This window comes from Chironomus tepperi, unplaced genomic scaffold, assembly GCF_022539635.2.
Source record: "Chironomus tepperi strain 1889 unplaced genomic scaffold, CSIRO-AGI_Ctep_v1 contig_401, whole genome shotgun sequence".
NCBI lineage: Eukaryota > Metazoa > Arthropoda > Insecta > Diptera > Chironomidae > Chironomus > Chironomus tepperi.
The window spans coordinates 194,019-218,788 of record NW_027226523.1 but is presented as its reverse complement, the minus strand read 5'-3'; the positions used below and the strand labels follow the sequence as shown (position 1 = coordinate 218,788).

General features: G+C 34.4%; 5 protein-coding genes across 5 annotated transcripts; all 5 read left to right on the top strand.

Moving 5' to 3' along the window:
* The first annotated feature begins 3,041 nt into the window (after nucleotides 1-3,041).
* LOC139096763 (organic cation transporter protein-like) lies at nucleotides 3,042-5,358 on the top strand. The gene is made up of 6 exons (XM_070648514.1): nucleotides 3,042-3,181; nucleotides 3,454-3,694; nucleotides 3,749-4,446; nucleotides 4,508-4,628; nucleotides 4,687-4,864; nucleotides 4,918-5,358. The coding sequence occupies exons 1-6, from the start codon at nucleotides 3,042-3,044 to the stop codon at nucleotides 5,157-5,159; spliced, it is 1,620 nt and encodes a 539-aa protein (XP_070504615.1). The 3' UTR covers nucleotides 5,160-5,358.
* Nucleotides 5,359-6,139: 781 nt separating this feature from the next.
* On the top strand, nucleotides 6,140-7,135 carry LOC139096760 (solute carrier family 22 member 4-like). The gene is made up of 3 exons (XM_070648510.1): nucleotides 6,140-6,438; nucleotides 6,619-6,859; nucleotides 6,914-7,135. The coding sequence occupies exons 1-3, from the start codon at nucleotides 6,296-6,298 to the stop codon at nucleotides 7,133-7,135; spliced, it is 606 nt and encodes a 201-aa protein (XP_070504611.1). The 5' UTR covers nucleotides 6,140-6,295.
* LOC139096759 (organic cation transporter protein-like) lies at nucleotides 7,134-8,548 on the top strand. Its single transcript, XM_070648509.1, has 4 exons — nucleotides 7,134-7,607; nucleotides 7,665-7,785; nucleotides 7,843-8,020; nucleotides 8,075-8,548. Exons 1-4 carry the CDS (start codon nucleotides 7,189-7,191, stop codon nucleotides 8,311-8,313), a joined length of 957 nt encoding a protein of 318 aa, XP_070504610.1. The 5' UTR covers nucleotides 7,134-7,188; the 3' UTR covers nucleotides 8,314-8,548.
* Nucleotides 8,549-9,753: 1,205 nt separating this feature from the next.
* On the top strand, nucleotides 9,754-13,833 carry LOC139096758 (organic cation transporter protein-like). Its single transcript, XM_070648508.1, has 6 exons — nucleotides 9,754-10,265; nucleotides 10,339-10,579; nucleotides 11,442-12,145; nucleotides 12,216-12,336; nucleotides 12,402-12,579; nucleotides 13,437-13,833. The coding sequence occupies exons 1-6, from the start codon at nucleotides 10,123-10,125 to the stop codon at nucleotides 13,673-13,675; spliced, it is 1,626 nt and encodes a 541-aa protein (XP_070504609.1). The 5' UTR covers nucleotides 9,754-10,122; the 3' UTR covers nucleotides 13,676-13,833.
* A 2,884-nt stretch (nucleotides 13,834-16,717) lies between these two features.
* LOC139096757 (organic cation/carnitine transporter 2-like) lies at nucleotides 16,718-23,321 on the top strand. Its single transcript, XM_070648507.1, has 6 exons — nucleotides 16,718-17,775; nucleotides 18,370-18,622; nucleotides 20,244-20,941; nucleotides 20,999-21,119; nucleotides 21,389-21,566; nucleotides 22,885-23,321. Exons 1-6 carry the CDS (start codon nucleotides 17,633-17,635, stop codon nucleotides 23,121-23,123), a joined length of 1,632 nt encoding a protein of 543 aa, XP_070504608.1. The 5' UTR covers nucleotides 16,718-17,632; the 3' UTR covers nucleotides 23,124-23,321.
* The last annotated feature ends 1,449 nt before the right edge of the window (nucleotides 23,322-24,770 follow it).

Genomic DNA, 24,770 nt, shown 5'->3' with positions numbered 1-24,770 from the left:
AAAGCACTTAATAGTGATTGACGTTGGTAATTACTTTAGGGATTTGATGACAGGATTGTCATGGAAAATGCTTTAAGTCGATAAAAAAAAGAAGAAGAAGAAGCATTTGGACAGACAAGTTTTCATTAAGGAAACGAAGGATGATAGTAAAGAATTTATGTCGATTTGGAGTGAGACGATAGTGGATAGCTTGTGATGGTATAATGAAATATTTAGTATGAGAAAGAAAGTTTCCATTTTACCCTGACTCGAGATTCGAAAAAGGATTGTCAGTTTTAAAAATATATGTTGAAAGTCCTCGTGGTATTGGTTGGAGGGGATTTAAGCGCATTTTTGCTCAGTGGTCAGAATTGGATTAATAGAAAGCACAAGTAGACAAGCATTACCCGAGTGGACAAACATACGTTACAACTAGCTGATGGCAAGTTAATGACCAGTTGATGACTAGTTCTTACGTAGCTTTGTACACTCGTTTTGGAAAATGAGCTAAAAATTGTACGAAAAATAACGATTAAAATTATTTTGAAAATTAACGGTGGAAAAAAATTCAAATTTTCAATTGACTAAAAACACGTGTTTTTTGCATAAAAAAATTGAAAAATCATTGATTAAAGCATATAACCTTGATTCTATGCTACCAAATTAATGTATAACCTAATAACTCGGTGATACAGAGCTAATGCTTCAAACCAGAGCTCTCTACGACGTCTGGTTGCTGAGATTTCGAGCCTCACCCAGTCATTAAGCCAGCTGATCAAAGTGTCGTTTTAAGCCAGTCAGTTAGCCTGTAAGCCAACCAGCCAGTTAGTCAGTCAGTCAACCAGTCAGCCAGTCAGCCAAGCCACCCGATCAAAGTGAAGTTACAACCTAAATTCTTGCAAAAGATGCACTAAAAATTGAACATAAAAAGTTTTCAATTTTATACCCTTTTTCCCTTCAATCCGATAAAGTCCTTCGATTATTTTCTATTCAATTTTTCATGAATTCAATATAGAAAATGTCTATCATGTTATACGGTAGTAAGGAAGCCAATAGACTTTTTTCAAAAAATCTGTAAAGAATTACATAGAAAAATTCTACAATTTCTCCTTTTATGGCTTATGCATTCATTTTTTTGGGATTTCTCTATTTCTATATATCTAGTTGACCGAAGAGATTATAGAGTTTTCTAACTGGAAAATTGAAAAACTTCAAATGAAAATTTTTAGGTCGATGAGGGATTCAACATTGTATTTCCTTTGAAGATTTTTGGCTTCGATTGAAATTGGGATTTATTTTAAGTTGAGCCTTTTGTAAATTCAGTTCCATTGGGTTTATGTTGCTGTCTTTGTGCAGTTGTATTTCGGAAAATTGTCAGTTGCATGCAACAGTAGAGAGGATACCACATTACTGGTTGAGATTTTGGATGAATAAGTTGGTTAAAGTCAAATTAACTTCATATGAAATTTGAGTCGAATGTGTACTTCGTGACTCGAGTGGCATGTTGGGGCGAATCTAATTTTTCGGTGTTTCAATGAACCAGGAAGAGTCGTTATGGTGTCATCATGGCCGCTTCTTGGATTTTTCACATTTTTTCATCAATATGTCGATGGAAGGGTTCTGTAGTTACTAGAACTAGGAAGAAAATCCAGTTTCAGCACAGCTGCACTCTGGCTTTAGGCCAGATTCGATGAAATCCGGTAATCAGAGACAATTTAGTCTGGAGTTAGATTTTCGGCTCCTAACAAGCTGTTTGTTTTCGTGGAAAATATTAATCTATCAATTTACATTTTTTAGTATCAAGCTAGCATGATACTGGTGACAGCCGATTTCTGGTAATTGAAGCAGGCACGTTAAGAAGCTTAAGTCGTTACAAATGATGCCATAGAAATTATAATTTGAACTGCATTTATCAAGGCCATTAGTCCTTTGAAACATTTATTGAGGATTTTGAAGATTGTATTTTTGAAAAAGCTTAGAAAATTGAATAATTTTGAAAAAAAGGTAGGTGGTTGATCTAAAACATACTCTTTTCTCCCATATCCCTCCTGAATATGCCGTCAATTTTGTTTATTGGCAGAGATGTCCTTAGCAATACCAAATTATACTTGGAATGGGTAGATAAAACACAATTTTCACATACGTGACATCGAGGAGACAGGAAATTTCTACCAATTCTTAATCTGTTCCAAGTATCCTGAACAACTTGCTATCTCTCTTAGAATTAAGGTGTAAAGTTCTTTAAATCCTTTGCGATTTCATTATTTTACTAAAAAATTGATTTTAGTTCTACCGGCTGCTTGCAATAAACCTAACAATGTAGTCGAAAAACGAACACTTAATAATACACGAGTGCTACTTGTAGACTAAATCTTAAAAGTATTGCATTTATCTACAGTTAATGAACCTTGTTCACAGTTATTATCTTTATTATTATTAGTATGGGTTCGTTCGGTTATTAAGTAACGCTGAAAATCGAAGGGGATAAGGAAAATTTTCATTGTGTTAAGTTTCGACCCTCCTCCCCTCACCTTAGAGCAGTGGTGGACAACATATGTGTCGCGGCACATATGATATTTAATATTTTAGAAAATGCCATGAACCGTATGTCCTATGAGGTTTCGGTTGCATCAAACTTTCAATGTGTCCCGCGGCACACAGGTTGCCCACTACTGCTTCAGAACGTCACATAACTAGCTAACGGTCCCTTATTTGTACTTAGCCATCATCATCATCATTTTGCAAAATTGGCAACGATTGACACTCGAAGTAGACATACTCAGTACATTTTTAATTATTATTTGATTAATATGTATTGAGATATTAGTGAATGAGCACGAAAGATGTTTCGCTTATTTAGTCGACGAACTTATTTTGTACAGTCACATTTTAAGTATTCAGCTTTATAAATTTCCGCTCTATTGTCATTCAATTTGAGAATTTTTGTCAGTTTAGAAGAAATTTTGTGAGAGTAGTTCAGTAATATTTTATATCTCGTCTAAGTTTGATCATTAAATCTGTGTTAATAATTAATAGCATCCATTAAGTGACACCAAAAATAAATGGATCATGATGCAGTTTTAAAAGAGCTCGGTTTTGGAAAATATCAAGTGAAAATCTTGCTGTTCATATTCTTTCCAGTTCTATTTGCTGCAGCTAATACGGTTGCGTATATTTTTATAGCTCGAGCACCTCCTTATAGGTGAGTGAATCTTGTCTGAATAGCTCAAATTGGTTAATCGATCAAAAATCTGGTTCCAGTCTGTGTTGACATTGACTTGCTGGTGGATTTGGTTTGAATTTAGTGAATTTGGTTTGAATTCGGTTTCAAGCTGCATTGACTGTGTGTTAAATCCGACACCATGCCAGAGTCACGATAGCCTAGTGCCAGATTTTGGATCGATTAATCAACTATTCGGGCTATCTACATAACTTTAAATTGGAACTAAAATATTACTTTTCAATGCCAATCAGATGTTTTGTTGATCAATGTGAAGAGTTTGGAAGTGCGACTTATGATCAAGATTGGCTGCAACATGCAGTGCCAGGCTCAATATCAAATGGTAAATTCGTACCTGATCCATGCTACAAGTACAACTTCAATGACACAGGGTTAAATGGTAATAACACTTGCGTCGGTAATTTATTTGGTCAACAGATAATAAAGTGCGATAGCTGGATATTTGATGACAATGAAGTCACAATGATAAATGACGTAAGTTTAATCAACTCCTTTATATTGCTGATTATGTAGATTATTGTATTATAGTGGCCTAGCGAGATGACATGCACTGAAAATGAATGGAAGCTTGCACTCATTGGAACCTCGAATTTTGCTGGAGTTATGGTTGGATCTGCTGTATTTGGATTTATTGCAGATTCATACGGACGACGAACTAGTTTCATATCATCAATCGTATTTATGTCATTAACTGGAATTGGACAGGCTGTCTCGAATTCATACACAATGTTAATGATATTTACACTTTTAAATGCAGCAGGATCAATCGGAATTTATTATTCAGTGTTTGTGCTGATCATCGAGATGCTGGATAAAGGAAAACGCGAAATGTCATCAGTTCTATTAAATTACTTTTGGGCGATTGGTGGTGTTTTGGCTGGAATTATTGTATATTTTGACAGTCACTGGAGGCATTTAACATTATGGATAGCAGCTCCGCCGATCATTTTCTTCGTTGACTATTGGTTCATTCCTGAGTCCATATGCTGGCTATTCTCAATCAAATCATATGCCAAAGCATACAAAATAGTTCAAAGAGCAGCTAAAGACAACAAAAAGGAACTACCTGCTAGCATTGTAAGCCAATTTGAAAATCATAGCAAAGCTCCAGATGCTCCAGAAGTTCAAGAATCTAAAAACTCTGAGAAGAGCTCAATGTTAAGCTATATTGAACTATTGAAATCTAAGAAACTTCTGATCCGCATACTTGTTTTGTGCTTTATATGGTAAGTTATATCGATACATTCATGGATGCATTTAAAGCTTACTGAGAATATTCATATGCAGGAGTAACAATACACTTGTGTTTTATGGACTTTCGCTGTATTCTGTCAGCTTGAGTGGAAACATTTACTTCAATTTTATTTTTGGATGTTTGATAGAAATTCCAGGAACAACAATCGCTTGGGTAATAATTAAATTGCGGTTATTTATGAATATAAGCTTTCATCTGCATTTATTTATAGATAGCGATGAATAAAATTGGTCGTCGAAATCCATTAGTGGTATCACTTATTATCTGTGGAATTGGAAGTATTTTTGGAGCTTTTGTTGATGCTGAAATCGTGTGGCTACAAGTTTTATCATTCTTGATCAGCAAAATGGCAATATCAACAGCTTTTACCATTACTTGCGTCTATACTGGTATGAATTAGAATTCAAAACATAAAATTTAATTTGACTTAAATTCCTTCCAGCTGAAATGATGCCAACAAACACAAGAAGTGGATGCGTCGGAGCATTCTCAACAATATCACGTCTTTCGTCTCTTCTTGCACCGTTTGTTCCACTACTTAAGAATTATTACAGCTTCCTTCCATTGTTAGTATTTGGATCATTTCCATTAGCAGCTGGATGTCTATCACTTTTACTTCCCGAGACAATAGGTTGCAACTTGCCTGATACACTTAGTGAAGCTGAAAATATCGGAAATAATTAGTCACTCAATACAAATTGTTTATTCATCTATATTTATCACGATGAGAATTCAATTTGAACTTCGCAAAATGAATCATTTTATAAAGCACGTGCTTATTAGTGACGTTTGTGACATTGTCTAGTTTGTAACAATAACAATAACACTACTTTAAAGCTTAGTTGTATGCAATTTTATACTAATAAAATAAAAGGTAAATCAAGAGTGTTCAATTTGATGTTCCGCAGTAACCAGACATCTTAGAGAGCTTGGATTTGAAGCATTAGCTTTGCATCATCAAGTTACTGGTTTATCAATTGGTTTAACAGCTTATAAATATATTTTAATGCTTTAATTAATGATTTTATGATTTTTTCTACTAAAAAATGCACGTGTTTTCGTTCTTGCAGCAGAATTATTGAATTCTATAGCTGCAATCAGAGTTGAAGCTTAATTAAAACGACTTCCTTCCTTATTTATAAATTCAAACTGTTGTTTATTCATCGGAGTTCAATTACAGACTGAAATTTCATAAGAAAAAGGGCTTTCAACTATGTATGTAAAAAAAATATAATTTGAATCACAAATGAACGTTAAAACAGGCAGTTCTTAGCAAAGTGATTTGAAGGCTAGAGTACGAAATTAAAATTATCTTAGACAATTGTTAAGTAACTAAAGCAATAAAAATTATTCGGCATATAAAAATTTGGCAACAAACATCACGTAAGTAATTCAAGTACTTTAATCATTATTTGATTGTAAACATTGTTAAGCAGTAAGTAAGAGTGTGCATCGTGCATTTATGATGTTCAAAATTTGGTAAGGAGGAGGGGAAAGCAGGAGGGACGGATGTCTGAAGCAAGATCCTGTAAAAATTCAAATCTTGAAGGAAATGAATCTCGAACTCAACCTGCACAAGCTCTTAACTCAGAGTTTTGCAATACTTCAACAATGAGAAATTACCTGCGGTTTGAAACAATTTAATGGACGTAATAAATGAACGACTCGACACAATTTTCATCTACTCAGTCGACAAAATCACTTTTCGCAATCAAAGTCAAAGTATTTTCAGCTGTAATAATCAAAAAGAATTTAAAAGTGTCTGTGACTGTAAATTCTGAAATTTTAAGGAAGACTAATAGTCTGTACTAGTCAGTGTCATGGATCATGATGCAATTCTGGAAGAAGTTGGTGGTTTTGGAAAATATCAAGTGAAAATTTTGCTATTTTTGATATTTCCAGTCATTTATTCTTCTGCCAATACAGTAGCTTACATTTTCATAGCGCGAGCACCTCCTTACAGGTAAATGAATCAAATTCGAATAGCATAAATCGGTCAATGGATCAAAAATCGGATCTGGCAACATGCCAGAGTCACGCTAGTCTTGTGCCAGATTTCGAATCAATTAGCCGACTTATGCTATTCGGGTTATTCACTTAACTTCAAATTGGAACTAAAATGTAAGTTTTTAATGTCAATCAGATGTTTTGTTGATCAATGTGAAGAGTTTGGAAGTGCAAAATATGATCAAGATTGGCTACAAAATGCAGTGCCAGGATCAATATCAAATGGTAAATTCGTACCTGATACATGCTACAAGTACAACTTCAATGACACAGGGTTAACAGGCAATAACACTTGCGTAGCTGAATTATTCGGTCAACAGATAATAAAGTGCGATAGCTGGATATTTGATGAAAATGAAGTCACAATGATAAATGACGTAAGTTCATTCATCTCCTTTATATTACTGATTATGTAGATTATTTTACAATAGTGGCCTGATGAGATGACATGCACTGAAAATGAATGGAAGCTTGCACTCATTGGAACCTCGAATTTTGCTGGAGTTATGGTTGGATCTGCTGTATTTGGATTCATTGCAGATATGTACGGAAGACAGTCAACGTTCATTTTCTCAATAGTTTTTATGTCATTAACTGGAATTGGTCAAGCATTCTCAACTTCCTACACAATGTTGATGATATTTACTTTTTAAATTCAGCTGGAACAACTGGAGTCTATTATTCGGTATTTGTTTTGATCATCGAGATGCTGGACAAAAGGAATCGCGAGTTGTCGTCAGTCCTTCTGAATTACATGTTTGCCACTGGTGGAGTTATGGCAGGAGTGATTGTATATTACGATAGTAACTGGAGAAATCTCACTTTATGGATAGCAGCTCCACCAATCATTTTCATTTTGGAATATTGGTTTGTTCCTGAATCTCTATGCTGGCTCATTTCAAAGAAATCTTATTCCAAAGCATACAAAATTGTTCAAAAAATAGCTAAAGACAACAAGAAGGAACTATCAGCTGGAATTGTTAGTCAATTTGAAAATCACAGTAGCTCTAAAGCTCCAGAAGTTCAAGAATCAAGTAAATCTGAAAAGAGCTCAATGTTAAGCTATATTGAACTATTGAAATCTAAGAAGCTTCTGATCCGCATACTTGTATTGTGCTTTATATGGTAAGTTATATCCATGGATTCATAGATAAATGTAAAGCTTACTAAACATATTCACAGGAGCACAAACACACTTGTGTTTTATGGACTTTCCCTTTATTCCATCAGTTTGAGTGGAAACATCTACTTCAACTTCATATTTGTAAGTCTGATAGAAATTCCAGGAACAACAATAGCTTGGGTAACTTTAAATCATTGAAATTAAGGCTTTTAAGGCATAATCCACATTTATTTATAGATATCAATGAACAAAATTGGTCGTCGATATCCGTTAGTGATATCATTTATAATCTCAGGAATTGGAAGCATTTTTGGAGCTTTTGTTGATGCTGAAGTCGTGTGGCTGCAAATATTACTATTCCTAATCAGCAAAATGGCAATATCAACAGCTTTTACCATTACTTGCGTCTATACTGGTATGAATTTAGAATTCAAGACATAAAATTTAATTTGACTTAAATCCCTTCCAGCTGAAATGATGCCAACAAACACAAGAAGTGGATGCGTCGGAGCATTCTCAACAATATCACGTCTTTCGTCTCTTCTTGCACCGTTTGTTCCACTACTTAAGAATTATTACAGCTTCCTTCCATTGTTAGTATTTGGATCGTTTCCATTAGCAGCTGGATGTCTATCACTTTTACTTCCCGAGACTATAGGTTGCAACTTGCCTGATACACTTAGTGAAGCTGAAAATATCGGAAAATGAGTCACGAATGGTCTAAATATTTTATTATAAGCATCAAACCTTCTTCTTTTTTAATAAGCTTGTTAATTTAATTTGAAAATTCCCCAACTTGGCAGCGCACATCTTTTACTGAATGAATCATTTAATAAAGCACGTGCTTTTGTGTGACATATTCAGGTTTGTAACCACAACAATTGCACAAAAAATGCACAATAAATTTTTAATGTGAGCAGGAATATAAAATTGAGTAATATTTAATCTATTTGACACCGAGTATGTGTGTGCATGTAAGTGCTGTACTCAAATATTTTTGTATTGTCAGGAAGTTTGATATAATTCCCTGAATATGACCGTGAAACCTGTAGTAAACTGAAACTTAATAAACTATTCAGTATAATATGAATTCAGTTCTATTACAAGTATTTGCCCGAACAGCACATCGTGTTCGTAAGGTCTCTGCTACATTGTTGTATTAACGGTAAGTCGTGAAGTTGCCTTGACATTGTGACGGCGAATAAAGTTCTATTTTTAGAAGGAAAAACGCAACTCGCCGCATTCGCTGGTGGCAAAATATACTTTGTAACTAGACAATTTGATGTCTAGTTCAGGGGTGGGCAACCTTTTATTTTTGACGGCACTCTTTGGTTGTTAGCCTTGAATAAAACCATACAAAATATACGGTTCATTGCATTTTCAAACGTTTTGTATGACACATTATTGTGCCGCGGCACACAAGTTGTCCATCATGTAGTAAGCTACAATTTAATAAACTATTCATTGAAGTATTCTATCACAAGAATTTACCCGAACAGCACACTTTGATTTGCTTTGGAACCACTTAATCGCTGTTTCTACGGTAAGACGCGAAGTTGTCTTAACAGCACCGTAACTGTGAATATCAACCAATTTTTTACGCCGAATCAGTAGATAGTCGCATCCCCGAGTGATCGCATTTCCGGATGATACGATATAACAAGTCAAAGGCAAGTTAATGTCTAGTTCAGTGATGGCCCTAATAGGCAAAGTGTATGTTTTCATCTACGGTACCTAAAAGTGGTCTCTTTGCCTGTTAGGTTCGTCCGAAACAGCACATGGTATACGGTTCATGGCATTCCCAAACATTTTTGGTGACACACAGGTTGCCCACCACTGTTCTAGAGAATAAGTACACTTTCATATAGCATAGCCCAAGTGGGATTCGAACCCAAGTACTCTTAATTGTATGACATGACCTTACCTACTGAGCACACAGGCTGCTCACTACTGATCCAGTTAATAACTAGTTCCAACGGTTTCCTATCTAATCGACATTGTGTCACTCGGATTACTTTGTACTGTCAAATGATAATCACTAATTTTTAATTAATCTGTATCTTTATGTGCTCTAAATTTTTTTCTCAAGTACCCTTAATCAAGCTTGACTTACCGGACATTTTTTTTGTCAACAATCAGATGCAAGCGATACGCAAGTGATAAATGTTTATAAACTCAAACGACACTACGCATTACTGCTGTATTTTGCCAACAATATTCATTTCATTTTACACTTTATTAGTCTATTGTTAGCGCCTAATTGAACTGAAATACTATAAGTGACAAAGGCTGTTTTTAGTGAGAAACTTAAGTGATTTATTAACAAGATTCTCATAATTTTTAAACTAAATAAAGTCGGATCAAAAAGAAGGCACAATTATTAAGGCATATAAAAATCGATGTGATTTACATTTAATTTTTAATACAGCAAAAGAATTCGTTCATAAAGCTTATATGCTGATTATAAATTCCTCGAGTGTAACAAAATTAATTTTTATTGCTATAAATTTATAAGTTATGGATTACGATGCAGTATTAGATGAAATTGGTAGTTTTGGAAAGTTTCAAATTAAAATTTTATTATGGATATGCCTTCCAGTACTTTATGGTGCAGCAAATGCTGTATCGTATGTTTTTATAGCACGAACGCCGCCTTATAGGTAAGTGGAATGAAATATAAATCTGTTAATTTAACAAGTGAATAATGATCCTGTACACATTCACGTGAATTAGATGCTTTGTTGATCAATGTGAGCAGTTTGAAAGTGCAAAATATAATCAAGATTGGCTACAGTATGCGGTGCCAGGATCTATATCAAGTGGTCAATTCGTACCTGATTCATGTTACAAATACAGCTTTAATAGTACAGGATTAACAGGGAATAATACATGCGTCGCTGATTTGTTTGGTAAACAGAGGGAAAAGTGCACTAGCTGGATATTTGATGAAAATGAAGTTACGATGATTAATGATGTGAGTATTTTGAAATGTTGAACTTGATTTCCTAGAGAGAAAATGCTACCCGAATAGCACAGGTAGGACATCCATACGTCGTCACATTAAGAGTTGCTTTGACGGCAACCGTGACGGATGATGTCGACCCATTTTTATGCATTGTGCTGTTCGGGTTCCAGAAAAATGGGACTTGTATCCACGTCCTTTAGATTATATGCAAAGTGCTCTTACCTACTGAGCTTTCGAAAGAGTGTTAAAAAGCTTAGCATAAATTGCACTTAAACCATCCTCTTTACTTAGTGCTGTTCATTGCAGAGCTATTTAAGTTGTATTGAAGCAAGACATTATCCAACAGTTAAATGCTTATTACAGTGTTGTTCAAGCTTTTTGTGGTATGTCCCACCGAGGTGGTAAGCCACGAATGAAACCGTCCACGTTATGCGGTTAATTGCATCTTAAACATTTCTGCACTCAGTTTAGACAGCACTTGCTTATTAGGTTACTCATTTACGGCCTCCATCACTTGAAAGCTTAAAGCAGCCTTTTATTTTTCGCGGCACGCCTTAGTAATTATAGACCGAAATAACACAAGATCAACGGTTCATGACATTTCCAAAATTTATGTCTAGTGTGCCGTGGCACACAGGGTGCCCACCATTGGCTTAAAGCAATCAATCTGTATACGGTTCTTTTAATCTTTACGTTCACTTTTTAGGGGAAAGAGAGGGAAGTCTACACATAACCAATTTTGTAACGAGGGTCAGATGAGGAGTAGGAGGAGGGTTGCGAAATGACCCCAATCTATCAAAATTTCTCTCTCCCCATCATATCTACATCTACATACTTAACATATTAATTCAATATACTTATTCATTTACAGTGGCCAAGTGAAATGACATGTCCAGAAAATGAATGGAAGCTTGCGCTAATTGGAACTGCAAATTTTGCTGGCGTGATGATTGGATCCGCAATATTTGGATTTCTCGCTGATTTGTATGGACGACGGATGATGTTTATTGCTTCATTAGCCTTTATGTCATTGACTGGTATTGGCCAAGCAGTTTCGAGTTCCTACATGATGCTGCTTATATTTACACTTCTTAATGCTGCTGGAACAGCTGGAATATACTTTTCAGTGTTTGTTCTGATCATCGAGATGCTGCATAAAAGTAAGCGCGAGATGTCGTCAGTGCTGCTTAATTACTTCTTTGCCATTGGTGGAGCTTTAGTGGGAATTATTGCCTATTTTGAAAGGAACTGGAGGAATCTGACATTGTGGATAGCAGCACCACCGATCATCTTCGTAATCGATTATTGGCTCATTCCTGAATCAGCATGCTGGCTAATTGCTAACAAATTCTATACAAAAGCATTCAAAATAATTCAAAAAGCAGCCAAAGACAATAAAAAGGAACTTTCAGCAAGCATCGTTAGCCAATTTAAAGGCACAAACATTGACATCAATATATCATCTGATTCATTAAGCCAATCATCACAGACTGAAATCCGTTCGAAAAATAATTATGTCGCTATATTAAAGTCAAGAAAATTAGTGCTTCGATGTCTTGTCTTATTTTTTGTATGGTAAGGTCTTAATTGATGAGTCAATGACTTAATTAGCAAATAACGAATTTTTTTGTTTATTAATTCACAGGGGAACTAATTCACTCGTGTTTTATGGACTTTCACTTTATTCCGTCAGCTTAAGTGGAAATATTTATTTGAACTTTATGTATGTAAGCTTGGCTGAGATTCCTGGAATAACGATCGCTTGGGTAGGTTCCTGTAAATCATTATCCTTAATGCTGAATTAACTAACTTCCTTAAAATTCATTTACAGTTGACAATGAACAGAATCGGACGTAAAAGTCCATTAATAATGTCATTTATATCATGTGGAGCTTGCTGTATAATTGGAGCATTTATCAGCGAGGATCTTGTGTGGCTTCAAATTTTAATATTCTTGGTCAGTAAAATGGCAATTTCAACATCATTTACGATCACTTCTGTTTATACTGGTAAGTTGAGATTGATGCATTGTCGTTCAGACTGTTCATGAGTTGACTCAATATTAGTTGATTAGGAGATTAAGCATTCCGAATAGCACATGTCGATTAGTTGATTTCAGAGCTCGAAGTCGACTCGAATTTTATATGGAAAAACCGACTCGACTTCATACAAAATTCGATTCGACTACGAACTCTAGTTGATTTGAAATATGGTTTCAAGCTAAGCTGGCTATAGCCAAATTTAAATCGTATCAGGTGCCAAGTCAGAGTCATACTGAGCTGGTGACAGATTTTAGATCAATTCACCGATTTATTGTTTTCGGGTAGATTTTATGACATTGTCTACATCTAAGTAAAGTTTGGGTACAGGCAACTCAATTCGGTAATCAAACTGTGCAATTTCGAGCGATCATTACGGAGTCTTATTGATTTATGCCGCTGTGTCTGAGCAGATTGGAATCTGGGATGTCGAGTCATGTATGGGCGAATATGCTATGCTTTCTCGCTATCGAGATTGGGATTTTCCGGGAAATCCCAAAAATTTCAATCCCGATCTCGATCCCGAAAATTTATAAAGACCGGAACTTCGAGAAAGCATAGAATCTGCCAATATGAGATTATGGGCTCAATGGCAGTGTTGTTAGGCTACAGGCTCGATATCTGTATCACTCTTTTATGATTATGTGGGTTCGATTCTCACCATTGAACGATCTCTCAATCATTATGTGCTGCTGCTCATGGGCAGATATTGAGTTGAGGGCAGAAATCTAGCTCTAGACATTGTATTTGTGATTTGCTTAGTTGAAGAAAGCAAGCTTCTTCATAAATAACCATTCAATTAATTCCCATTTTTCTTGTATTTTCAGCCGAAATGATGCCAACAAACATGCGTAGCGGCTGCGTTGGAACATTTTCAACAGTTGCACGTCTTTCATCACTTCTTGCACCATTCATTCCATTGTTAAAGAATTTCCACAACTCATTGCCGTTAACAGTTTTTGGATCATTTTCATTAGCATCAGGTCTGATGTCAATGCTCCTTCCAGAGACATTTGGATCAAATTTACCTGATACAGTTCAAGAGGCTGAAAATATTGGGACGTGATGTCACGCTGATTGATTTATCATTTATTGTTCTAATGACTACTTGAGTTTTTATTTATTAAGCTGTATTTATACCCGCACAACAATAACACACACCCTAATGCATCATACGATCTTTATTGACGAAAATAAATTGATTTAAAACTTTTATCAATTGGATGTCTCTTGTACGCATTGATTGGCTTTATTGAACCAATTAATTTAATTCCATTTTGATTTGTCCAACAATAAAAGAAATAAAAAAACAGTTTTGATTCCGTCATTAAGCACAAAGAAAAAAAACAGTTAGTGTCGGTTTTTGCTTTGATAAAGGAAGCCTTGTTTTGAAATTATATGTTTATAAATAAACAGACTTTATTATCAGTGATTAAAATTTTATTTTTAGCACCCAAAAAGTATTTTACATTGAGTAGGTGGCATTATGAAATTATTTATAAATGTTTTGATAGGATTTTAAAACAAAATTCTTCATATTCTATTGAACTACATATTTTCGTTGAGACTGTTAGGCACTTAAATTCGTTTGACATCAATATTTGGGGTGTTAATTGAGTTTGGGCTGTTTGTAAGTGATGTCCATTGAAAATGGATTCTTAGGTGGTATTTTATCAAAAATAATACTTAATTCAGTGTCAAAAACAACTTTGAGCATGCATTTAGATACTGACTGTCTTAACAGATGCAAACAGAAATCAAAACATGAATCCGGAAAGCACACGGCGTAGAAATTGTCAAATACGGCTACAACCCAACTTGACTGTGATCTGAGGTAATAGCTTGAAACATTTTGTCGAATTTCAACATTTCACGCCGAGTGTCAATATTGAGGATATCATGATATCATGCCAGAAAACAGCAAATTGCGAATTAAAATTTCAAATTTTGTCATAAAAATGAGTCAAAATCAGCTGTTATGTAGCCATCGGTGCATTCGGAATCAAGTTTTGTTGTCAATCTTCGCAACGTAGTGGTACTCTAGTGACACATCATTGCACTTGAATAGAACTCAATTGAAAATAAGAAGTTTGAAGATACTTTGCATTGAAAATCTTTTAGCAAATTGACAATTTAAGAGGAGTCCATAGGAGAGATTTTGAGCTGCCATTGGATAAACCAAATTTAAGCAACAAACCTATCCGAAAGAAACACTTCGGAAAGTAAACGGTGAATAGTGACCTTAATCCGGATCCATGAATTAGACATCAAAAAATCTAAAGCGTTGGCTAATGCTTCATTGTTAAGATGATAGATTGTCTTTTTCCACATAAAATTTAGAATTTAGTTTCTAGTTCGTTTTCGAAAAATCAAATGCATGCAAATTCAAGCACGCACTTTTATTGAACACAATTCTGTAAGCGCATTAGTTTGCATGCAATTATGGCATTATCTTTAAGCTATGTTGACGCCTTGGTCGAATCTTAATTGTTGCTTTATTTTTTTTACTCAGACGGCATGATTCTAGCTTGAAGTCAAATTCGATGAAACCTGAGGTTAAGCCAAAATTAACGCCGACTGAGAGCCTTTAACTTTAACACCACTTCAACACCTGTCGTGCTATCCCGTCACGATATTTAATCTGACCTTAACAGATGATCCATGAATTAGACACTCAAAAAATAATGAAAATTCTTTGCTTTATCACTTCTAAGTGTTAAGATTTGATAAGTGAACGACCTCTAATACTTATTAGCCCCCCATAAATCTTGTTCCTCTTAAAATTATTGATCAATTAACAGTAATTAAATTTCTAGTTCTTATATTTCCAAAAAAATCTTCAAAAACAGCCATCAAAGATACTTCAAAAAACTGTCAAAAAAACACGTCTACGCACTTAATTTAACACAATCATCCTAATAACTTTATAATCACCAAGCTTAATTAGTAAATTTTTTAACAAATAATTGTATAGCTTATGGCATTATCTTTAAGACTAACTCAATATGAGTAACATGCTCAATATTTATCGCAATCTTAATTGTTGCTTTACTTTTTTTTTTACTCAGAGATAAGCCACAGTAAGCCACTTGATTCATATGACAATATTTGAAGAATTTCATTCAGTTTCAAGTAGCTTACAAAATTTTTTTTATATCAAGCATATAGTAAGAGTTGCACATTGAAAAATCAAGTGCTCTCATCATCTTTACAATGTAAAGCGACGCTTGGCTAATGAACTTATTTTCTCTCAGCTGAATATTACGTTGTGTTTATTGTGGAGCATTCAAATGTTATGTCGAGCATTGAGAGTAAGAGTTATTGAGAACGAGACCAAGACTTCACAGTCGTCTCGGTATTGACAAATCTCAATGCCGAGACTTAAAAGGCTTGGTCGATGTCGTTAATCTCGATACCGGAACTGGATCCCAAGATTCGATATCGGGACTGAATTCCAAGGCTGCCTAGTCTCGGTATCGAAACTTATCGAGACCAAAACTTCGAAAAATTCCCTTGTTGACTCAGTCTCAGTCTCAGTCCTTAGATTTTGGTCTCGAAAATTCGTCGAAACAGAGACTTCGAGAAACTCTAATTAGAAGGATGAGATAAAGGTTTCCCGAAGTCTCGTGACCAGGACTGAGACTTAGAATGAGACCGAGACCGAGACCGAGATCGAGAACGAGACCGAAACCGAGACTGAAACTGAGATCAAGACCGAGTGTACAAGTTAGTCTTAGTCTCGGCAAATCTCGAAACCGAGACTTGAAAGTCTGGATCTCGAAAACCCTTCCCCAAGTGGACAACTTGGTTAATAACTAGACTTAAGGTCGACTAATGACATTTTTTCCAGAATGTTCCATAAAAAATTTGTCATTATTCGACCTTATTTTACTGACATACTTCGCTGGTCGTGCAGATCAATTGTATTCCATGAACTTAAACAGTTGTCGCCTGAAACTGCCTCTATCGCTGGCTTCCACTTGCCAATTTCCAAAACCAATACTAATAGACCTTAGGTTCAGTGGGGATTAATTATTAACTAGACGTTATGCCAAGTTGTCCTTTCCGGTTACAGTAGAGGATGTTTGTACCTGCATAACTCTTTCATAGGATATAATGGATCTTACCTTCCCTAACCCCTTAATCCACTATTTTGATATCCCTTCACATCACAATCGAACGACCCCATATCTTATCAGCTTTTAAATGATGTCATTAATCAGTTTTGAATTTTTTTTTTCTTCTTTTGTTTAATCAATCATCGAAGAGTAGTCGTGCTATAGCTGTCTAAGAATCACGTTGTGGAATGAGTAAAAAATTATCGCAACTCAGCAAAAAGATTGAAAAAGGATTTTTAATTTAAATTTTCGTGAAAAGTTTAATGAAGTGTTGACAGTTTTTGATTATTTTTGAGTTCCGAGAACTGAATGGAAGTGGATTAATCTGAATTTAGTGAAAATTGAGTGATAAAATATTGAAAAAGTCGAAAATTTTGAAAATTAAGAATGAAAACAAAGTTTCAAGGTTAAATTTGAAAAAAATTGAGTTTTTATTAAAAATCTACGGAAGTATAAAGCAAAAACAGATGATAAGCTGCATCAATAATTATAAACCATATCAAGCAATGTTTAAAAGTACTAGAATTAAAATTCATTTGAATAATAAAGTGTAGTTAATCATAAAACTTAATAAAGTACCGAAAGTAAATAAATCCATAAGAAGCAGTAATAACTCTTTATGGAAAGTCAAACAATTGAAACAAACTGTGATAACAATTTATAGTCAGCACAAAGTGATAAAGCACTAAAAATATTCCTTAAATTAAGTCTTGTATTAAAGTTTGAGTGGTCTACAGTCTCAAGGATTTTTTGTCAATTTTAACATACAGAATTCATCAATAATTAAGTAAATTAGCAATCATAAGAGCATTAATCATTGTTTTCACATTAAAAGACTATGTGTTAATGCAGTAAGTCAACAAAAGTGTCAAAACAAAGTAAAGTCACAAAAAACAAACTCAGTCATGGATTACGACACAATATTGGATGAAATTGGAGGATTTGGAAAGTTTCAAATTAAAATTTTGATGCTTGTCTGCCTTCCTGTTCTATATGGTGCAGCCAATTCACTTTCATATATATTTACAGCTCGAAAACCACCTTACAGGTAAGGAAATACAAATATTTAGTTCAGTGGTTGGCAACTTTGAGTTTTTCGTGGCATACTTTGATTGGAAGCATCGATCAAAGCTGCAAACGGCATTTCTATACAATTTTGGCGGTACTCTAGTGTGCTGCGACACACAAGTTGTCAAATAGAGATGGAAAGCAGGCATTTGTGACAGGCAAAAACTGTACAATTTCTTGATAATTTGTATGGTTTTGTAAGAAAAACCAGGCAAAATCTGTAAAAATTCTAGATAATTTGTATGATTTGTAAAAAAATCAGACAAAAACTGTACAAATTCTTGATAATTTGTATGGTTTTGCAAAAACTGTACAAATTTTTGATAATTTGTATGGTTTTGTAAAAAAAAAAAAAACTGACACCTTGATAATTTGTAACCGTACAAAAATCTTGATAATTTGTGAAATGCAAAAGCCGTTTTGTAAGAAAAACCATACAAATTATCAAGAATTTGTACGGTTTTTGTCTGTCACCTGTGCCTGTTTTGCAACTCTGTTGCCAACCACTGATTCAATTACTATAACAGTGCCAAGAATAACAAACCAATAACAATATTTATATCTACATCCATAGATGCTTTGTTTCTGAATGTGAACAATTCGAAAGTACAAAATATAGTCAAGATTGGATGCAAAATGCATTACCAGGTTCATTGTCAAATGGAAAGTTTTTACCTGAAGGATGTTACAAATACAATATCATACAAAACATCAACGATACGGAATTAACAAGGAATAACACTTGCTTTGCTGATTTATTTGGTTTAGAACGAGAAAAGTGCAACAGTTGGATTTTTTCTAGTGATGAAGTGACGATTGTCAATGATGTAAGTTTTGGTACGAGAAGTTTATGTCGTACTTTTATGAGATATGTGCTGTGTATTTGATGAGATTGAATTGGATGTTCTGTAGAGACTTTTTTGTTTGTTTTTAAATTTTTCGAGTCGATTCCGATAATTTATCGAGTTTGTTGTTGACTACAAATAAATAACATCACGCCACAAAATAACAGATGGAAACATTGTAGAAGTACCGTCGGCTATATGATAAATTTTGATAAGATTAAGAGATTATTTTTTTGTTGTGGATAAAAGTGATAAGAACATAGTAAGTTTAAGTGGGACTTGAAAAATTTCACAATTAATACAAAACATACTGATAAGATTTAATCCTTATTAATTTCGCTAATCACGTGATATATCGCGCGACTTTTAATCAGAGATGGTTTCCAAGGATTATGTGATTAAGACTTGACAAAAACTTCGATTTCTGTATCTAAGTGATTGTGGATGAATTTATCAAGACAATCACTAGACATGTATTTTTGTGACCTTGTGATTTTGAATGACGAACATTAAGATCTTTGCTAATCCTAAGAATTCTCGAGACGGGGTTGATATTAAGATAACTCTGAATTGTCTAGATTTCTATCCTATCTCCAATATTGTCAAATCTATCGTAATCGAGACATCTAGGATCTCGTGTGGGATTCGAACCCACGTTTTACCATATCCGTTTGCATGCTCCTACCATTGAGTTATGGGCGGCTGTTTGACTGTATAACAAAATTCCATTTAAAAATTGTAGATTTTCTCTATCCTTTTTACTACTGGACTCCCAATGTTATACTGTTAACAGGCCTTAATAGGAATACCATTCCAATATACACTTACTAACTGTAAGTTCTGCATTTAAAGGCTTTCTCTGTTACTCAGGTTTCTTGTCAATAATTTCTATAAATTCAATCCGCTTTAATAACTGACATTCTTAATTAATGTTTGGAACTAGCTTATTGAGCTCTTGCACCTTTGCCGTGGATTCCGATCACACAGTGTAACAAACTTGATGTTTTATTCCCAACAATGAATTTTTCTTCCGAATCGTCCCTATTTGGCAGCCGTACTCCTCATCTGGAGGCTCCTTGTTTGAGTAAATATTCCAATATTACAGAGTTCTAACTGTCAGCTCTGCCTTAAGACCTATTAACCAGCTATATAGATGCCATATGTATATGTATTCCTTGATTGGTAGCCATTTGGAAGCCACATGGAGTTTGGAGTCCATTTTGACCCCATATGAACCTCAATTCTTACCAAAATTCTTCCCGAACAGCACAACTCGCACTCTAGGTCACCGTTACATCGTCCTATTAACGGTAAAACGCAAAGTTCCCCTGACAACACCGACGTTAGGCTGATTCCGACCCAATTTAAAGCCAAAAATGTCGTTTTGCTGCTCGGGCAATATTTTTGTCTGAGCATTAGGCAATACAAAGCAGAAAAAATTAAATGTTCCTAGAAATTCAAAATACTCAATTATTATCCAGTAACAGCCAAAAACTTATGAATCATCTCTGTTTATTTTTCATTGTCAATCAAACACGCACAGCTCATATGAACTGAAAATCCATTAATCATATTTCATAATTCATTATCTCTCCCGAGACAGTGGCCTACTGAACTAACATGCACCGATAATCAATGGAAGCTTGCTTTCGCTGGTACAGCTAATTTTGCCGGCGTGATGATTGGATCAGCAATATTTGGATTCCTAGCTGATTATTATGGAAGACGGAAAATTTTTATTATATCAATAATGTTCATGTCATTAAGTGGAATTGGCCAGGCTGTATCGAGCTCGTACTTAATGTTTTTAATTTTTACATTTTTGAATGCTGCTGGAACAGCTGGAATTTATTTTTCAGCATTTATATTGGTAATTGAAATTATCGATAAAAATAAACGAGAAATGTCAGCAGTGCTGCTTAATTACTTTTATTCATTTGGCGGAGTTCTTATTGGATTGACTGCATATTTTGATCGAAATTGGCGGAATCTCATATGCTGGCTATCATTTCCGCCAATTTTATTTATATTCTTTTATCGACTGATTCCCGAGTCTGTATGCTGGCTGATATCAAATAAGCTGCACTCAAATGCATATAAAATAGTCAAAAAGGCAGCAAAAGCCAATAATAAGGAACTGTCAATAAGTTTGACGTCACAATTTGAAGGAAATTTCATAATTGAGAGGAAAATTCCAATTGATGAATCAGAAAAGATTGAAAAGCCTGAAAATGCAACATATGCTGCAATGTTTAGATCCAAAATACTTATGGTACGCATCCTTATACTATGTATCTTATGGTAAACTCTATAATTTATGTTAATGACTGAATTAATAATCACATTTATTATTTATAGGGGAACTAACGCACTTGTGTTCTATGGTCTATCACTTAATTCCGTTAATTTAAGTGGAAACATTTACTACAACTTTATATTTGGAAGTTTGATTGAAATTCCAGGAACAACAATCGCTTGGGTAATTTGTCATACACATTTTTATCAGAGTGTGGCTTTCTCAAAAACGACCGTTAATTTTTTTTTCAAAAAAAAAAAATATTTTTTCAAATTTTTTTTTACCGTTACTTTTATTTTTCTTCGTAACGGAAATTTCAATTTCAAAATAAGTTGAGTTTGAATTTTTCGAGAATCTAATGTCGAAAAACTCAAATTTGAGACGGCCACACTCTGATTTTTATGTCCAACTAATTATTAATCTCGACCGTCGTCAATTTTTTTCTTTTATAGATTTCAATGAACAAAATTGGACGTCGATATCCATTAGTATTTTCATTTTTGATCTGTGGTGTGGGATGCATATGGGGTGCTTTTAGTGATAATGAAGCAATATTGCTTGAAACTCTTTCATTTTTAATCAGCAAAATGGCAATCTCAACGTCTTTTACAATCACAACTGTCTATACCGGTGAGGATTAATAAAAAAAATGGGGGTTGTTCATAAATTACGTTCATTGGAACTCCTTGTTATGGCATAAAACCTTGAGAAGTGGAAAAGGCTGCAATTATTCGAATGCATGTCTGAGTTATTAACTTGAAAATTTATTGAATTCATGAAATGTCAAGTTTGTCATATAGACATACGGTCTACTAAACGTAGCATGCTTTTCTTGGACAATTATTGAATTAAATATGAATCCGACTCCGACTCATCTCTAACCAGAATTCAAAGACTTGTGGATAAACATAAACAAACCCGATAGGCTGAAACTGGCAGCTACTTAGTGGTCACGGACGGATGTTACTTGGTTTTAATCAGAATGAAGCTTACTCAAAAACGACTGTTAATTTTTTTCAAAAAAAATATTTTTGTCGCTAAAATTCAAATTTTTTTTGACCGTTTCTTATACTTTTCTTCGTAACGTAAATTTTTATTTTAAAATAAGTTGAGTTCGAAATGTTCGATTTCTTCGACAATTAAATGTCGAAGAATTCGAATTTGAGACGGCCACACTCTGGTTTTAATCATAATACATACTTCCCAAACGATACGATGTGAAAACGTTCGTCAAAACGTCTTGACCTCGGTCCAATGACCAAGTCTTCGTTATGATGTGTCAGTCGATCATATGGCGGTTATTAGACCAGTGTCAAGACGTCGTGACTAGAGTTTTCTATAATCTCGGTTTCAATGAATTTTCGAGATCGAGTCTAAAAGTGAATTCTTCGAAGTCTCGGTCTAGACCTTAACCTTGATGAATGCTTTAACAACGAAATCGTCAGATGTCAAATGGCCTTGATGTGCTGTGTTGTTAACATTAACGATCTGCTTGTAGTAAATGTTTGCGATATGTTAGTTAAAGGTTCATTGGCATTGGTAGCTAGTTGATAGTTATTGCTATGAGCATCTATCCTTGACTTAGTTTGGGGATAATTTAAAAATTTGTCAATTGAAATTTCAAGCCCAGACTGAGAAACTCCGCGGTAGTACCGCTGTATTCATATAAATACCGCCGATACCGCCTTGTTTCTCATCCTGGTTTCAAACTTTTGGTGATTTAGAAAGTAAACTGAGACAATTATGGACCGTCATGAAGAATTAAAAGCTTTAAATATCCAGCATTGGCAGAAGGTGTGCAGCTTTTTGACATTTCAAAATTTGGCAAATTGAGGAGTCATTCCAACATCTTAATTTTTAATGAACGTCATTTATGAATGAATCCCAAAACATTATAATTGTAAAATGACTAACTTATATGTAACTTTTGTCTGTTCATCCCTAATAGCTGAAATGATGCCAACAAACATGAGAAGTGGTGCCGTCGGTACATTATCAACAGTAGCACGTCTTACATCTCTTCTTGCTCCATTTATTCCACTTCTTAAAACTTACTATAGTTTTCTGCCATTAACAGTTTTTGGATCTTTTGCACTCGTAGCTGGATTTTTGTCACTCATCCTACCCGAAACATTGGGATGTGATCTACCCGATACAATATGCGAAGCCGAGGAAATGGGAGCATAATTTTTAAAATGAATTTCATATAAAAAATTTAAATTAAGTCAATATTTTTTTATATATATATTTTATACAGCATTCGATGTTATGTAACTTCCATTTTTATATGTAATGAAAAATGAAGCTGACAAAAATTCCAACTGATTCGCATTTGATTGAACTTTCCAGGGAGAAAATAAAAAGTTATTTTATTTATTTTTTAGCAAAATTTTTGGAACTTGATTGCAAAAAGGTAGCTTAATAAGGCACTTTGTTCGGTCGTTCGGTCGGTCTTTCGGCTGGAACGCGATATCTCAATAACTAGACATCGTAGAGAGCTCTGATTTGTTTTAATAGCTAAGTTCTATTGAGTTATTGAGATATCGAGCATTTAGAAGTTTCAAATCAACGCATACATACTATAATTAACAAATTTTCATTTTCATAAACAACAACAACAAAAACAACAACACGTTTTTTCATTGTTTTACAGTGTTTTTCAATGTTCTTTGATGTTTTAACAGTGTTTACTGAACAAAGTTTGAATTTGTCGCAACCGTTATTTGGTTTGAATTACAAAAATCCGTTAAATGATGTAGTTCATAAATTTCTAGTATGATGACATTGAATTTACTGAATCTTGAGTCTTTTTTTGTAGGTTTGGAAGTGATTTGGCTCCTACTGGATCTTGTTTTTGTGGGTCTAGAAGTTATATGGATTCTACTGGATCTTGACTATGGGAAGTGACCTGAATATTACTGGATCTTGTTTTGTAGATCTGAAAGTGACCTGGAACTTACTGGATCTTGTTTTTTAGACATGGAAATGAGCTGGATCATTCTAGATCCTGTTTTATAGGTCTGGAAGTTTACTGAATTTTTCTGGATCTTGTTTTTTAGACCTGGAAATGAGCTGGATCATTCTGGATCTTGTTTTATAGGTCTGAAAGTTGACTGGATCTTACTGGATCTTGTTTTGTAAATCTGGAAGTGACTTAGATCGTCCTGGATCTTGTTTTGTTGGTCTAGAAGTGACCTTGATCCTACCAGACCTTGTTTTGTAGGTTGGGGAACTGACACAAAAATGCGCCTAAGTCCCTCGATCAATAACACGTGGACTTTTATAATTTTTTTCTTCTTTTCTCTCCGATAGAAAATTTAATTAAAATTCAACTTTGATGTTCGATCAGCATGACAGCATTCAGTCGTCATGTGAAATTGTACTTTTTTTTTATATGCCGAATCAATAATGTAAAATTTATATTGAAAAAAAGGAAAATAATTCCTCATGCCTTTTATTAACTGTGAAATATGTTTGTTAATTACAAATGTTTTTGCGCAAAAATACATTAATTAAATGGCAAAAACAGTCGTATGCCTGTCGGGGTCTTGTATAATCTGTATTTTATAAATATAACACAACTCATTTATAGTTTCACTGTTGGCAGGGAGAAATGTGGCACCGATATCGAAAATATATACTATATGCGTGAGGAAGGAAAAGAAAAATTGTTAAAAAGTCACCGGCAGGTTCTATGACGTAGGCGTCACAACAGGTTGATACATTGATTCAATTTGATTAATTGAGTTTGATTTGATGGATGCTGATGAGGAATTTGTGCCTTTTTTTTCAATTAATACAGAATTAATATAAATTAAATTGCTATCCGAGCAG

Excerpts from the sequence above, each read along its gene's own strand:
- LOC139096757 (XM_070648507.1), top strand. The coding sequence starts at position 17,633 with ATGGATTACGACACAATATTGGATGAAATTGGAGGATTTGGAAAGTTT. Across the intron at positions 18,623-20,243 it reads AAGTGACGATTGTCAATGAT|TGGCCTACTGAACTAACATG; the intron begins GTAAGTTTTGGT and ends CTCCCGAGACAG. Across the intron at positions 21,120-21,388 it reads CAGGAACAACAATCGCTTGG|ATTTCAATGAACAAAATTGG; the intron begins GTAATTTGTCAT and ends TTTCTTTTATAG.
- LOC139096760 (XM_070648510.1), top strand. The coding sequence starts at position 6,296 with ATGGATCATGATGCAATTCTGGAAGAAGTTGGTGGTTTTGGAAAATAT. Across the intron at positions 6,439-6,618 it reads GCGCGAGCACCTCCTTACAG|ATGTTTTGTTGATCAATGTG; the intron begins GTAAATGAATCA and ends AATGTCAATCAG. Across the intron at positions 6,860-6,913 it reads AAGTCACAATGATAAATGAC|TGGCCTGATGAGATGACATG; the intron begins GTAAGTTCATTC and ends ATTTTACAATAG.
- LOC139096759 (XM_070648509.1), top strand. The coding sequence starts at position 7,189 with ATGCTGGACAAAAGGAATCGCGAGTTGTCGTCAGTCCTTCTGAATTAC. Across the intron at positions 7,786-7,842 it reads CAGGAACAACAATAGCTTGG|ATATCAATGAACAAAATTGG; the intron begins GTAACTTTAAAT and ends ATTTATTTATAG. Across the intron at positions 8,021-8,074 it reads CATTACTTGCGTCTATACTG|CTGAAATGATGCCAACAAAC; the intron begins GTATGAATTTAG and ends AATCCCTTCCAG.
- LOC139096763 (XM_070648514.1), top strand. The coding sequence starts at position 3,042 with ATGGATCATGATGCAGTTTTAAAAGAGCTCGGTTTTGGAAAATATCAA. Across the intron at positions 3,695-3,748 it reads AAGTCACAATGATAAATGAC|TGGCCTAGCGAGATGACATG; the intron begins GTAAGTTTAATC and ends ATTGTATTATAG. Across the intron at positions 4,629-4,686 it reads CAGGAACAACAATCGCTTGG|ATAGCGATGAATAAAATTGG; the intron begins GTAATAATTAAA and ends ATTTATTTATAG.
- LOC139096758 (XM_070648508.1), top strand. The coding sequence starts at position 10,123 with ATGGATTACGATGCAGTATTAGATGAAATTGGTAGTTTTGGAAAGTTT. Across the intron at positions 10,580-11,441 it reads AAGTTACGATGATTAATGAT|TGGCCAAGTGAAATGACATG; the intron begins GTGAGTATTTTG and ends ATTCATTTACAG. Across the intron at positions 12,146-12,215 it reads CTTGTCTTATTTTTTGTATG|GGGAACTAATTCACTCGTGT; the intron begins GTAAGGTCTTAA and ends ATTAATTCACAG.